Source organism: Rhinatrema bivittatum, chromosome 3 (assembly GCF_901001135.1).
Source record: "Rhinatrema bivittatum chromosome 3, aRhiBiv1.1, whole genome shotgun sequence".
Classification (NCBI taxonomy): domain Eukaryota; kingdom Metazoa; phylum Chordata; class Amphibia; order Gymnophiona; family Rhinatrematidae; genus Rhinatrema; species Rhinatrema bivittatum.
Window position 1 is genome coordinate 377,347,371 of NC_042617.1, and position 15,099 is coordinate 377,362,469.

The following is a 15,099-nucleotide window of genomic DNA, read 5'->3' on the forward strand; positions in this document are numbered from 1 at the left end:
AAATTGGTGAGGATATCTTTTCAAACCCAGTAAATGAAGAAATCTGGCCTTAAAGTGCGTTTCTTGGCAGAAGTTCATATTGGCTCCTAGACCTTCCGCCTCCTTAAACAGTAATTTCCATTTAATGGGAGAGTTGAGACCCTTGGTATTTAAAGACATAATCTTAAGAGTCACCATCAGAAAAATAGTAGGAAAAGGCTTCAAGATGATAACCACCAAACTTCACCTCCACCTTCCAAACCAACCAAGCAGACACACCCACATGCAGAACCTGGTGATCAAGGGCCCCGAAAATACAAAAAGCTCCTAACACCTGAAGAAAGCCCAAACCCATCCATGTCCACCCACTTCCCCTGATTCCCAACCCTATACTACACCTGCCCCCACAAGGTGCATAGTTCCCCTGGGAGGAAAGACACCACCAGATGTGGCATTAGCCCCCAAACCCCAACTCATATCAGAAAAACTCAAACTGAAAACAGCACATCCCAGATACAACTCTTACTGTGATAACCTCTCATCCATCCATCAAAAAGGTAGAGTGCACCTGTCCCAACAGCAAAAGAAAAACTCAGAGCATAGAATGCAATATAAATCCCAAACCAAACACATGAAAAGTCTCTGTTAAATAATGTTCATCCAACACTCGCTGTTCCAGGTGACAAATGTGAGTCCGGCTGCCTCCTGAGACGCCGACTAGACCCTTGGACCCTCTGCCATTTAGGCTGTTCATTCTCCTTTTCCCGGTGGGACCCAGAGGCCCCTGTTGGATCTCCCACTGGAACAGAAATACCAGTGTTGTGTAAAAAATCCACTGCAGCTTCCACTGTTTTCTCTTTAGCTGTTGACCTTTGACAGTAAACTGAAGACCAAAAGGAAATGTCCATCGGTAACGGATGTCCTCTGCTTCAATAAGGTGAGAATGTCCCAAAAGGCTCTGGTTTTGCAAATTGTAAGCAGAGAGATCTTGAAAAATATCCACTTGATGATCATTCCATGTAATTTGGCCTTTTTGCCTGGCCATCTTGGCTACCTTCTCCTTCAGCATGAAGTCGTGAAAGCAGATTACTATATCACAGGAGAGATTTCCTCTGGGCTGGCCAAGAGCTCTGTGTGCTCTCTCAAGCTTGTTATCAGGCAAAGGCTCAGCCATATCTTCAGAATCCTGTAATTGATTACATATACTGTCACTACCTGAAAGCAGTCTTTGAATGCAAGCAACTCGGGGACTCCTCAAAAGCGCAAATTCCACCTCCTGGACCTGTTCTCTAGATCCTCCATATGCTCTTCCATTTCTGCCACCGAAGTTGAAAGGCCTGCATTATCCTCCCATCATGAAACTGCTTCAGTTGCCTGCTCTTCCACCCGCGACTCCACCTCCTCCACATGTTTCCCTAGGTCTGCAACTTCACCCCGCAACTCGGTAAACATTGCTAAATTCCTTTTTAATATGCGCGATGTCCTAGCGAATTTCAGAAAACCAACTACGGAAATCTGCCCGCAAGGGTATTCCCTCCTGCGCATTTCCAGGCCAGATCTCATCATCCGCCATTTCAGACTTTTAGCAGTGGCCATGTCTTCCTCTTCGCCCCTGTCAAGGGCCTGAGTCACATCCCAACATGCGAAAGAAAACTTCTTTAAATGCAGTTTTTTTTTTTCAATTGCAGCATTTTGGCCTCAGACTCAAGCGCTCACATACCTGTACTTCTTAGGCAGGCAAATTCAGCATTGGGATGGTGGCTGATTAAAGTCAAGTCGGGAGCTGCGCGATTAGGCTGCCATTTCTGGGGGTGATGTCACTTCCTCCTAACCATAATAGATTTGATTCCATGAGCCAGAGCTGATGTGTGTCTTCTACAGACATCCATCTTAATTGAATCCATGTTGCATGACCACAGTGTTCATCTTTTTGTTCTGCTAACCATAATAGAAAGTCTGATTTGATGGGTGACCCTCACAAATCTATTTCAAGGGAATGGATATGGAACCTCCCAAATGGATTGTGGTAACTCTGGGAGCTAGTTTATCTGACTGGAAAGTTCACTGTGCTGGGACTATGGTCCAAAGAGGTGGTGGCGTGGTCCAGACTGGAGACAGAGCTGTCAGGTTGGCTCTGGTGCATTTCCTTCCCTTACTGAAGGGAAAGACACTTCGGGTGCTTTCAGACAACTCCATAGCAATAGCTTAGTATTTGGTATTTTTAGTATTTATTTAACATTTATAAACCGCCTATGTGAAAAGCCCTAGGCTTAGGTAAACAGGCAAGGGGAGCATGCAAAGTCCCATGGTGGCACAGAAGCAAGTCTGTTTCAGCGGGTGAAGTAGAATCTTGTTTAGCTCTCTATGGCTCACGTCAACACTGACTTTCTCAGTAGAAATGTGTTAGACCCTGGGGAGAAGGAACTCAGCCAGGAGAATTTCTATCTTTAATGGAAACTTAACAGGAGCCTTAGTCAATGGAAAGAACTGAGTTCCAGCAGGATCGATACCTTAATACAACCTTGGCAGAGGGACAAGCTCCTTTGTCTTCCTATTTTGGCCTCTCATGGGCAGGGCACTAAGAAGAATAGAGGAGCACATCTAGACATTCTGGTAGCTCTGAATTGGCCAAGGAGTCCTTTGTATGTATATCTGGTGAAACTGCTGACTGGGGATCCTCTTTCTATACAACATTCTCAGCCTTATACTGCAGGAGCTGGTATTAATGCAGGATCCAGCTCCATTTTGTTTTATGGCATGGACCTTTCAAGGGCTCACTGGCATAGGAAGGGATATTCTTCTATAGTCATCTCTACCTTGCTGAAGGCTCATAAGAACTCAACTTCGTTGGTATATATTCATGTTTGGCGTCATTTTGAAACCTGTTATAAGGCCCAGTCGATCTTATGGGGCAAGCAGATATACCAACTATTTTGATCTGTCTACAAAATGGTTTGAATAATAACTTGGCCCTTAGCTTCAACCTGAACCTTCAGAGAATTATCTCATACTACAGGGGTTCTCTGTGGCTGCTCACTGTATATTTGTTTTGATTAGATTGTAAGTTCTCCAGAGCAGGGACTGTCTTATGTTTTTGTATAGTGCTGCATTTATTGAATAGCCTATAGAAATAACTAGTAGCAGTGTAGCCCAGTTTCTTTGAAAGGTTAAACATATTCACCTTCCATTTAGGGTCTTGGGTTCTTAGTGGGTTCTTAGTGTCATGTTGGCCTATCCTTTTGAAACAAATAGGTATCTCTGAAAGATCTTTCTTTAAAAGCAGTCTTTCTAGTGGCTTTATATAATACCAGGCATATTTTGGAATTGAAGAACTTATCTTGCATTGATCCTTATCTGGTATATTCTACTGAGTGGGTCAACTTTTGCCCAGTTTCATTCTTTTCATCTAAGGTCATGTTAACGTTTCATTTAAATCAGATTGTCTCACTTCCAACATTCCAGAGGAATGAATGTCTGGCAGGAATAATCTTCATTTCCTAGATGTCTGTCACACTCTTTTAGACATCTGAAGGTGACCAATCCAATTTGGAAAGTGGGAAGGTTTGTGCTGTATGGTAACCCTCACAGGAGTGAAGCAGCTTTGAAATAGTCATTGGCCAAATGAATTAAAGAATCAAGTGCATCAGTATATTTGCCCAAAGGCCAACAGGAGCCAGAGGCTCTTCATGCTTATTTCAGAAAGGCTCAGGCTTTCTCTTTGGCAGAGCCTTTGGCAGTTGCTCCAGATGATATCTGTTAAACCTCAGGGTTGGGCAAACTACGGTCCATGGGCCCAATCTGGCCTGACAACAGGCTTTTCCCAGCTCCTCTCCTATTCAATTTGTCCCATTATCCCTGGCCCACCAGTACCTTGCAACAGTGTCATCAACAGTGGCCTCCAAACAAAAAAATTGGTTAAATATCAAGCATTCACCAATTACAAAAGTATTACAAACTAAGGGCAATATTTATTAAGCATCTTTTCCATAGGCACAGCATAGGAGAACACATTGAGTAAAAAGGCTCCTAAATAAGGAGAATGCATACAATTTTGACACAATTAAAAAAAAAATCAGTATTTAATTCAAAACATTTCTTTCAAAAAATATCAACAATGGCCTCACATTGCAGACCTTTTGTTGATATCGAACTGGATGTCAGCGACTGGCAGCGACATCCCCTTCAGAGGCATAGCAATGTAGGGAGAGCAGCGTGCTCCCAGCATCTGGCAATTAAAATAGTAGCAGCATGACTGGTAGAGCAGGAAGTGGAGGAGCATCACAGCCCTGCCAGAATGGGCTTCGTGCTAATGGCTGACATATGGGAGGGCCTTGCGGCCACTAGTCAACCCCATTCTACCGGAGGCCGAAAAACAGAGAGGCCCATGCGGCTGCCAATGGACCCCATCCCACCAGCGGCTGAAGAAATGAGGCTGCACATGAGGATGACTGGGAGTAAAGAATTGAGCCTATCTTATCTGTTCTGGCAGCACGATATTAAAATTTAGTGAGGGTAGTACTTTCTCTATGCTGAGCTTGCCATACATGAGATCAACATGAAGGAAGTGTTAGATACACAAATGTTTTATATTGCGGGGCCTGCAAAGAGGAGCAATAGCAAAGTGGGCTTCTGTAGTAATGATCGATCGGTTCCTCCCCAACAGGAGTGTGGTGGTATTGACAGAGGCGTGAGAAGCTCCGAGGCTGCCGGCAAAAGAAAGAGAGGGGAACCTGCCTGGGTATGTGTATGAATGAATGGGAACATGCTTTTGGAGGGGGGGGGGGGTTGTCTGTGTCTGAGGGTGTAAATGAATGGGAGCCTGCCTGATGGGTGGCAGGTTGAGAATGAATTGGAGCTTGCCTGGGGTGTTCTGTGTGTGTGTGAATGACCGAGATCCTGCCTGGGGGGTCTCTGTGTGTGAGAATGAATGGGAGCTGCCTGGGGGTTTGTGCATATGTGAGAATGAATGAGACCTTGCCTATTTGTGTGCGAGAGAGAATCAGCTTGCCTGGGGGGATGGGGTGTATGTGTGAGGGAGCCAGTGACAGTGTATGTTGGTGGATGAGAGAGAGTGTATATGTGTGTGTTTGAGAGAGTATATATGTATGTGGGGAGTGAGAGTGAGCTTGTATGTGTATATATGGGTGGGTGAGAGAGCATGTGTATATGTGTGTGTGAGGGTGAGAGAGAGCACATGTTTGTGCAGCAACCCCCCTTCTTTTTGCCTGCAAATCCATGACAATCTCAGGGCATCTGGAAATCAAACATTCCCAAATATGGAGAGCGAGAAATTCTTTAAAATCATTACTAGTTTTAATTATTGGGTGGTATTTGATGTGTCTGTTTTGAAATATTTTATGGGTATTTGGAACATTTTTATATGTGTTTTTAACCATTTTATGTTTAACTGTTTTGAATTATTCTTTTTGTTAGTATGGTTGCTGATTTGTCCTCTCACTGTGAGATATATTTGCCACTGTAACTACCCCACTTTTTCCCGCTCATGGAGTTGTAAGTGGGACTCCCCCGGCTCCAATAAGCACCAGTAATATGACCCTTTAAAAAAAAGTTTGCCCATCCCTATGTTAGATGACCACCTGATCCTTATATTTATTCACTAAACATTACAGATTGTGTAAGACAAGGGAGATGCAGGGTTTGGGGCAGACATTCTTAGAGCAGCCCTCTCTCCTTTCCATTTTAGAGAGGGCTTGGGTACTTCCATGTTTCTGGACTTATCTAACAGGATGCAAAGAAAGGAGAAAATTAGTCTTACCTGTTAATTTTCTTTCCTTGAATCCTGCTAAGCCAGCAACAATGTGTTCTCCCGGGAAGCCAGCAACAGTGTGTCCTTTCCTTGGTTGAATTTTCCTCAAGGTCTCAGAATGTTGCAGCCTCTTTCCTTAGAGAACCTGAGGCTTCTTTTTGTTCTAATCTATCAATTCCTGTCAATCCCTGAATTCCTACTGGTTTTCTATAGGGGAAATTGCTGTTAAAGTTTCTCCCCTGTTTTCTAAGAATTGGTTCAAGTGTGTGTTCTGTTTGGGGGGGGGGGAAGAGAGGTTGTTTTGTTTTTGGTTTTTTTACAGTATTTTTTTTGTTTGGTTTCCGTTCCATTGCTTTTACATAACAATACTGACAAGTGCCTAATTTGCACCATCCTCAGTAGCAGTGATGTCACTTGAAAAACTTGTAGTCCGCTTTCTCCATCTACTGCCAGGTTGGAATAAACCTAAACATCTGGACTGATTTAGCAGGATTCAAGAAAGAGAAATTAACAGATAGGACTAAGTTCCTCTTTTTCTGATAGGGGCTGGCCCTGTGGAATACACTTCATAAATATTTATGAGCCATTGTGGACTATCTAAAATTTTAAAAAAGGATGTAAAACATGGCTTTTAACTTAAGCTTTTATGTTATTAATCTAGTTTATATGAAGATACAGTTTAGTGGAAAGCTTGTTTATTATAATGAAACTGGAATGTGGCACTTATTTGTATATAGTGATATTTCTAACCATTCTTACATCTTTGTTTTAGAGTTTGTTATTGTATTATATTAACTGAAAATGTGTAAATGTTGGTTTGTAAGTCACTTAGAGCTGTTAGACAAGTGTCTAAAAAGTGAATGAATGAATAGATAATCCACTTTGAGTTTTCCATAATTCTGCACAGCAAAATACAATTTCTAGAGAAGGTCCAGTGACTCATAGGTAGTGCTGTGCACTGCTATGGAAACGATCTGGACTTTGATGCAGGATAGCTCTACAGATCAGTAACTCTTTCTTCTATGTGTCTATAGCACTGCATATATTTTGTAACTCACTATGTTTAGTAATAGTAGATTTAGTCTTCATGCCTACCTTCTTCTCCTTGGACTAGCAGAGGCAGTGCTCAAAGCCCCTAGGGAAGGAAGGAGTTGCAGGGGAGTATCTGTCATTGAAAAGCTATGACACCTAGTGGCCAGACTCAGGATGTACTTATACTGGATTCTAGAAGGAGCTACAGTTTGTGGGCCCTACTCAAGTGGGGACTAGATGTGAGTGTGATGGTAGGTTCTAAAATGAGGAAACCTCCCCATATAGTTGTGAATGAAAGCTTATTGTGCTTGTTGCCTTGCAATGGCTGGTTCTGATTGCACTGCAAGCCCAAACTGGCATGAGGAAACTGCTGAGCCCATGGAGAAACCCTATTCCCTCCTAGAAAAGAAGCTAATACAAAGCAAAGGAAAATACAGTTGCTAGAACCCCCAACATTCAGCTAAACATTTTGGAAGAGAGAGTATGCAAAGATATTTTATAAAAATCTACTCTTACGAAGTGATGTTGGGAATCTAAAAAAAATGTATGAACTTTAATGAAAATTATTTAAACTGGTTTATCTTTTCCTTTAAGCTGGGATAATGGTGATACTGAGAAGATGAGTCCATGGGATATGGAAGTTATACCTAATGACGGTGAGTGCACGTATAGCTATATTTATTTATTTATTTATTTATTGTTGTCTATTTATTAATTATTGTTGTCTATTGTTGTCTATTGTTGTTGTCTATTGTTGTCTATTGTTGTCTATTTATTAATTATTTATTAATTGTTATTGCATTTATTTTCATTTATTAATTGTTATTTATTAACTGTTAGCATTGTTATATATATATATTTTATTCTGTTTCTTGGATTAACTATGTTCATTGTAAACCGCTAACTTGAAGCGATAGTTACTGTTCATTGTAAACCGGGGTGATATGTATATTATACAGGAACCTCCGGTATATAAATCCTTAAATAAATAAATAAATAAATATAACAGGTAGATGGCCAACTCGTGACCTCAAGAGTTACAAACAGATCTTGTTTTCAAGGTATCTACAATAAATGTGCATGAGATTATATTTGTATACAGTGGAGGCAGTGCATGTAAATCTATTTCATCCATATTCATTGTAGATATCCTGAAAATTAGACTTGTTTGTGACTCTTGAGGATTGGTGATGACCACGTCTGCTATATAAGCTTACTGGTTTTAAAGCTTTAGAATAGGTTTACATTTTAATGTAGCCATCTCTGAATGTGTAACAAATACAAAAGTTTGACAAGGCCATTTTTTATTTTTAAAGCAGCAAAAGATAAGTGATGCCTAGATCCACCAAATGCAACCAAAGCAAATTCTATAACTGTTTGCCTCTTACGTCCTTCAAATAATGAAAATTGGTATCTGCTATGTTTTGTGGCACAAAAATGTTTTTCCCAGTGTGAGCAATCTCCTGTGCTCAAGAAGGGCCAGATCATGCCTGAGCAATGTGATCATCTGTAGCCTGGTAGACCAAGTCCTATCCAGAATAAATGATTTTGAGGTCTGTGTCCTAATGAGCCAAAAAGACAGATTCTCAGCTGGGAAGCGAGTAGGAAATGAGTAATGATGTGAACTACAAGGCTAACCTCTGCAGTCATCTTTGGGGATGTAGCCAGCAGGTTGGCAGCAGTAGTTTATGGAGAGGGTAATGGGATTAAATCTTCTGATAGAATTTCCACACACTCTTAAAATATCAGTTGTAACAAAGTAGAAGGAAGAGGCTGCCGCCTGCTATAAATAGCCAAAACTAGCTTCTTCTAGGCCAGCAAGTAGTGCCACTTTGCTGCAGCCTACTGCCACTTTTTCAAAGAGCAGGCAGGCGAGAGTTGAACCCAGTGTTGTAAATTGCTTCCCAAGCTAACTTTACCAAAGACATCTAGATTAAAGATGAAACAGGTAATCCAGGAGTCCTGAAGCACATTTTACAAATTAGCATTTAATTGAAGATCCTGCTGATTTTGTATTAAGATTCTCAAAATTTAAAGGTTTCTCTGAGTCCAAGGTTCATCCAAGCTTTTCTTCTCCTTACTAGTCTTGAGTTAGCAAAGGGAAGCCCACCTGTTCAGTAGGGATAACAGAATATGGAGGAGTTTGGGCTTTCATGAAATCTAAGTTTTTGCAATGTAGAGTGCTAATCACAACTAAGGTACTATTTATTTATTTATTTATTTAGATTTTTATATTCTGCTTTTCAGCACTTCAAAGCGGATTACATTCATGTATTTTTCTATCCCCAGAAGGCTTACAATCTAATTTTGTACCTGAGGCAACGGAGGGTAAAGTGACTTGCCTAAGGTCACAAGGAGCAACAGAGGGATTTGGGTCCTGGTTTCCCTGGTTCATAGCCTGCTGCTCTAACTGCTAGGCTACTCCTCCACTATAGGTTATACCTGTTCTCAATAGACAAGGAGGACAAATTCAGCCACACAAATAGGTGATGTCACCACCCAGCACTAACATGGAATGCACTCTTTAAAATTCAGAAAGACTTAGAAATCTTTCTGAGCATGTGTGGCTGTTCTCACACAGCAGCTGCTGCACAAGCCACCTGCTCAGTCTTTTTTTCTTCCATGAAAGTCAAAGAAAATGTTTTGCATCTCTCAGCTTCCATTTTATTTTTGCATTCTTCACAAGTTTTTCATGCCGTTTTGGTTTCTTTTTATTTAGTTTACTCGTTTGTTATTTTTGTTGAGCCCCCTCAATGAAACATAAAAAAATAATTTTTCTTCTTTTAACTAAAGCAAATGATGTTAGAAAAAAGTTCCAGATTAGATTAAAACAAAAAAAAAACCCCTTTCAAACAGAGATGTCAGTCGTAGATGTGGATGATACCTGCCTTTGATGCCTCGGTTCCATGCATGGCTAATTGCTGTACATTTGAAATAATGCCCCTCCACACCCAAGCTGTGTATTTGAAACAATGCCCCTCCACACCCAAGCACACTGATAGAGCTCAAGTTAAAATATTAAATGTGTTCTCCTCAGGACAAAGACAGAAAAAGCTTAGATAAATCAGTATCTAAAAAGAAAAGGTCAGAGTCTCCTTAGCACCATAGCCTCAATTCGTTTAGTGTGCGCGGGACAAAGGAAGATTACATAGAGGTCTCTGTCTACGTCATCAACTTCGGAGGCACTGAGGTGCATATCTATCAGCACCGAAAACTATGGTGCCATTCTCAGGTCAGCACTAAAAATCCTTAAAACATCAATGCTATCCATGCAGTCCACCTTGACACAGATAGGTTATGGCACTAATGTAACTCTTCAGTGCAGAGAGTTTCTCTATCCTCCCTACCAGTTTTGGTCCCAGAATTAGATTCTACTTTTGTGGCACATTAACAAACTACATCAGAATGGCACCTCTTTATATGAAAGATGTGGTGAGACTTTGTTCGAGGATACATGAAAAAACATTCCAACTTCTCCTCCATCATTAATAATGGAGCATATTCTGGAAAAGTTTGCAACTTAACTACAGACTTTGTCAACTATCCCACGTACCATACGCCTCTAAAGATGCAGGAGGAGAAACCACATAGTTTGGCATCATCCTGAGATGAGCCATCTTCCAAAGAAACTCCAGTATTCTTCTCACATTCTGAGGAAGAAACAATTTCATCATTTGAAACGCAGTCCTTACATTCCTTTGAAGGTTCTGTACAATTACCATCTGATTTGTCATTGGGAGTCCTTGAGCCCTCGTGCTGTGGTAAGATTTGCACTGCCCGACTGGTGACCCAGCTTGTTCCCCACTGACTTGTAGGAATGGAGATCAGTTCTGGGTTTCATCTTTACCAGCCTCCTCCCCTGCAGGTTGAGACCTTGGCTTCAGAGGCTGGATGGACTTAAGCAAGAGTCCCAAGAAGAAAAGAGAGTCGGGAGCAGACCAAGGTCATGGTTGGAGGCAGCAACAAGGTCCAGGCATGGATCAGGGCAGGCAGCAGTCAGTCAGTGTCAAGATTCAGGCAGAGGACAGAGCACGAGAGATCAATCATGATAAGGGCTGGGCAGAACAGAGAATGGAGAGACCAAGGCAAGACTGGCTAGACAGAACAGGCAAGGCAGGGCAGGCTAGAAAAGGCAAGACAGGAACAAAAGCAACACGCCCTGCATAGCTAGACAGGAGACCTGTTGGTGAGGTGCTGGCTGGTTGCAAAGAATTTCCGTTATATACTCATGGAGAATGTGATGTCATCAGCCAGCACCACAGGAAGTCCCAGCTGGAAGACCAATAAGGGAAGTCCAGAGCTACAGGAAGTTGGAGCAGCATGTTGCCAGAGACTATGCCAGAGTTGCTTCAGATGAGCGGCGAGGGGCATTACACCAACAAGAAGCATTACCCTGTCAGATAACATGTTTTACGCAAATGTTTTATTCAAAATATGGCAGATTCCATATGGTTTAACCTGGAGGAAAAAAAGTCCTCCAAGGAGGAGTTTAATGGAGTTGTGAAATTTATACATGTGCCTAAACAAGTAGTGACCATTCCATATACAAGACACTTCAAGGCGTTCAATCAAAAATCTGGCAACTACCTTAACTTGCCACCAGCAATGACCAGGGCATAAGAAATTTCAACTCTCTCATGACTCTAGTTTTGGAAGCTGCCTTAAATAAAGCAAAGAAAACTAAACATAATCCTGCAGACCACCTGGAAAAGATTCAAAATTATTGGATACTGCAAAAAAAAAAAAAAAAAAAAATAGCAATACTACAATCGCAGATTTCAGTATATCAGTTTCAGATGTTTCAATTATTTTACAAAAAATGAAACGTGTCAGCAACTTTTTCATCAAATATCCAAGACAGATTTACACCACACATTAAGGAAGCAGAGAAGTATACAAAGCATTTAATTGTCAATCTGTGATACTTTTGATACAACATCCAAGTTGTCAGCAATAGAAGTAAGATCTGGAGCCGGAGACCAGACTGCTGGGCCCCTCTTCCGGGACCGGACCATCTCCCCGCCCCAGCCGGACGTGAGTGGGAGGAGCCGCGAGCAACAAAATCGCTGCGGCGGCGTGCAAGGAGAGCCGGAGACCAGACTGCTGGGCCCCTCTTCCGGGACCGGACCATCTCCCCGCCCCAGCCGGACGTGAGTGGGAGGAGCCGCGAGCAACAAAATCACCGCGGCGGCGTGCAAGGAGAGCCGGAGACCAGACTGCTGGGCCCCTCTTTCGGGACCGGACCATCTCCCCGCCCCAGCTGGACGTGAGTGGGAGGAGCCGCGAGCAACAAAATCGCCGCAGCAGCGGCACACCACTGCCGCCGGCACGGCTTTGTCCGGCTTAGTCCGGATTAAGATGGACTAGAGGAAGAAGTCTTCTGTTTTGGACTCCATAACTGAGAACATAGGAAAACAGGTACCATTAAAGCTTGTTATCACTGGTTTGAAATCTTAAGAGTTATTATGCCAGCCAAAAGGAAGGGGAAGGTAAGGGTGTTTCCCCCAGAACCCCTGCCTCCCCTTTTACAACTAGAGATAGACCGCTTTATGACACAGTTTAAAAAGGAGGATGCCGATGAATCCTTTGGAGGCCTCTTGGAAGGAGAACAAGCGGCCTCCCAGGAAGAGGCTTCCCTCAGTCCTGTCTACCGTCCGTCTCCCTTCCAACGTGGAACAGGTGGAGGAGCTGCAACTTTGCCCACCGATGAGGTGGAACAAAAGACTGCATCTGAGGGAGCAAGCCCCGCCTTGATATCGGGAGTGAAAGGAGTTGAGGTTCCTCCTGGAATAGGGGAGCCCTCAACTTCGATTGAAGGTCCACAACAACGATCTCCCCAACCCGATATATCCGTGGATGTACAGCCATTAATAACTAGGCCTGAGACGGTTACATTGGGAGCTATTTGGGACTTGGTGAGTGGCTTGAATGCCACGGTGAACAGGTTGGAGGGGAAAACTGATAATGTTTCTTCCAATCTACAGCAGGTTTCCACTATGCAAAATCAAGTAATTGGACTTACTACCAGAGTTGATGAAATAGAAAGAAATATAGATGTGGTACAGTCGGTAAATAATAAGTTGATCAGAGATTATGTAATTTGTTACAAACGTTTAGAATATCTTGAAAATAATGCTAGACATCTAAACGTAAGGATTGTTAATTTCCCCAAAATTGTAGGTGAAACTGTATTTGTATCCCTAAAGAGATTTTTGTTTGAGATACTTGGATTTTCTGAAAATGATATTCCTTCTGTGAACTCATGTTTTTTTGTAAAAAAGAGATCTTTGGATCCGATAGTAACTATCCCAGAAAACCTTACTGGTTTTCTGGAAGATTCAACCTTACAGGTTCTCGATAGAAATACTTTAATAGTATCATTTGTAACTACAGGGGATATTACTAAATTAATGAAGAGCTACTTCCAAAAGTTCCCGATTTCATATATGGGACAAGATGTTAAAATTTTTCCGGATCTTGCACCAACTACTCGTAGTAAACGAAGAGAATTTTTGGTATTAAAACCAAACTCCCATAGGAACTCCCACGCATGCTTAGGTCTTTTTTTGCCTTTCTGAGCTGTGAGAGAGCAGCACCCAACTCAGTGCAGACAGATGTCACCCACTGGTGTGGCTGTTTTTCTGCTGACCACAAGGAACACCTGTTACAGGTAAGCAATTTTGCTATCTCCGCTATCTGTTTGGATAACAGAGTTGTAAAGGCAGTCACAGCTCCAAAGTTTTATAATTTTTTTATAGAATTTAAAAAATTCAAAAGCTGAACACATATTCCTTTTATAAGAATGTCAGTTATTTTTTATTTCCATCTTAAATGAAAGCATTGTTTAACTTGTTTTATCAAATACAGTTTTTACAAATATTTGAACATTTTGGACATCTTCCAATGTTTATAGAGTATTTCATGCACAGATAATACTTTTAATATTCATTTTTATAGAATAGTGTTAAAGTGTATCTTTGGATACAGAGCTTTTCTTATCTTGCTTGTATGTTTAGCTACATCTTAAGTTGGTAGTGAAAAGGATGATGAAATTTGTATATAAAAGTCGAGGATAATCTAACCATGTTCTTAGTTCAGTTCTCAGTAGTCAACTGGTTGCATCTCTAAAACTGCTGTTAAGAGTTGGCACTTGTTGGCTTTAAGATTTGCAGTCTGAGCGGTGAATTAACATGGAAAATGAAATGCCCTATAGAGATGGTCTCTTTAAAGTAGATTTCAGGCTTACATAGAAATGACGGCAGAAAAAGACCAAACAGCCCATCTAGTTTGCCCAGCAAGCTCCCACACTTATTTTCCCATACTTATCTGTTTCACCGACCACCATGTTCAGGGCCCTTGTTGGTAATTGTTTGATTCGAATTTCCTGCCACCCCCTGCCGTTGATCCTACTTTTCTAGTTTAATGGATGTCTGGAATGCTTTGTTAACCACCTGTCACAACTGCTAAAATCACTAGAACAAAACTACTGAAAATGATTTCCTTTTCGTCCCATCAGACCAATTCAGGCAAGCTGTTATCTACCAGCAGATGAAGACAGAGAGCAGCTAGTTTGCTGAAGTCACCATTTATTGAGTCACGTGCTTACCTCACTCTGCCAGTATTTTCTACCTCTAGCAGAGATGGTAGGGTAGCATTCTGTGCTGCTCTAGCGTTAGGCTTAGGCCAGATGAAGAGGAATTCTTAGAGAAAGTTCTTAGTTCTGCAGAGACAGGCCTTTGGTCTGATCCTCCCCAAATCAAGCACAGGATGGAGTAAGGGGGCTTCCAGGCAACATTGGAGAACCTGTAGACTGAGTTTTCCCTTGAATTGATCCTGTCCCCTCCCCCCCCCCGTCCCCCCCGTCCCCCAGTTCCTAATTTACCTCCTCGCGCCTCTGGTCTATTAGCTTTACTGTAAACTGCCTACAAATTAAGCTTAATTTTGAAAAAAAATGACAGAGCAGTCAGAATCATAAGACAGCCAGCCCAGCCTGAGAGGTGCTCTGGGCTGCATCGAACTCGCAGTTTACATCAGTTCTTCAGCAGAGAGACAGTGGTGGGAGGCATGTCCAAGTCTGTGGACTGCTCTGAGCATGGCAACCCTGCAGGGTCTGCGGCCAGTCTGACTCCAGAGTAGAAAGCAGCAACTGTTGTCACGCTGGCTTGGAGGAGTGAGACCCACACATTAGCTTCCGCTACGTTGGAACTGTGGTTAGTGATTTCAGTGGGACACACAGTTATTTACACCGCCTTTGAGAATGGTGGCCATTTAGAGCTATGCAGTTCAGTGAATCCAAGGAAGATGGGGCCTCCAGAATGAAT

The 15,099-nt window shown here is 42.1% G+C and overlaps 1 protein-coding gene across 2 annotated transcripts in view; it reads left to right on the forward strand.

Annotated features, from left to right (window-relative positions):
- The window catches only part of PHIP (pleckstrin homology domain interacting protein), a 944,985-nt gene that overhangs the window by 709,899 nt on the left and 219,987 nt on the right, over positions 1-15,099 (forward strand). For both annotated transcript variants that reach the window (XM_029595577.1, XM_029595576.1), the window contains exon 28: positions 7,373-7,434. In XM_029595577.1, the coding sequence (XP_029451437.1) occupies positions 7,373-7,434 (62 nt within the window). The remainder of the gene's footprint in view (positions 1-7,372; positions 7,435-15,099) is intronic.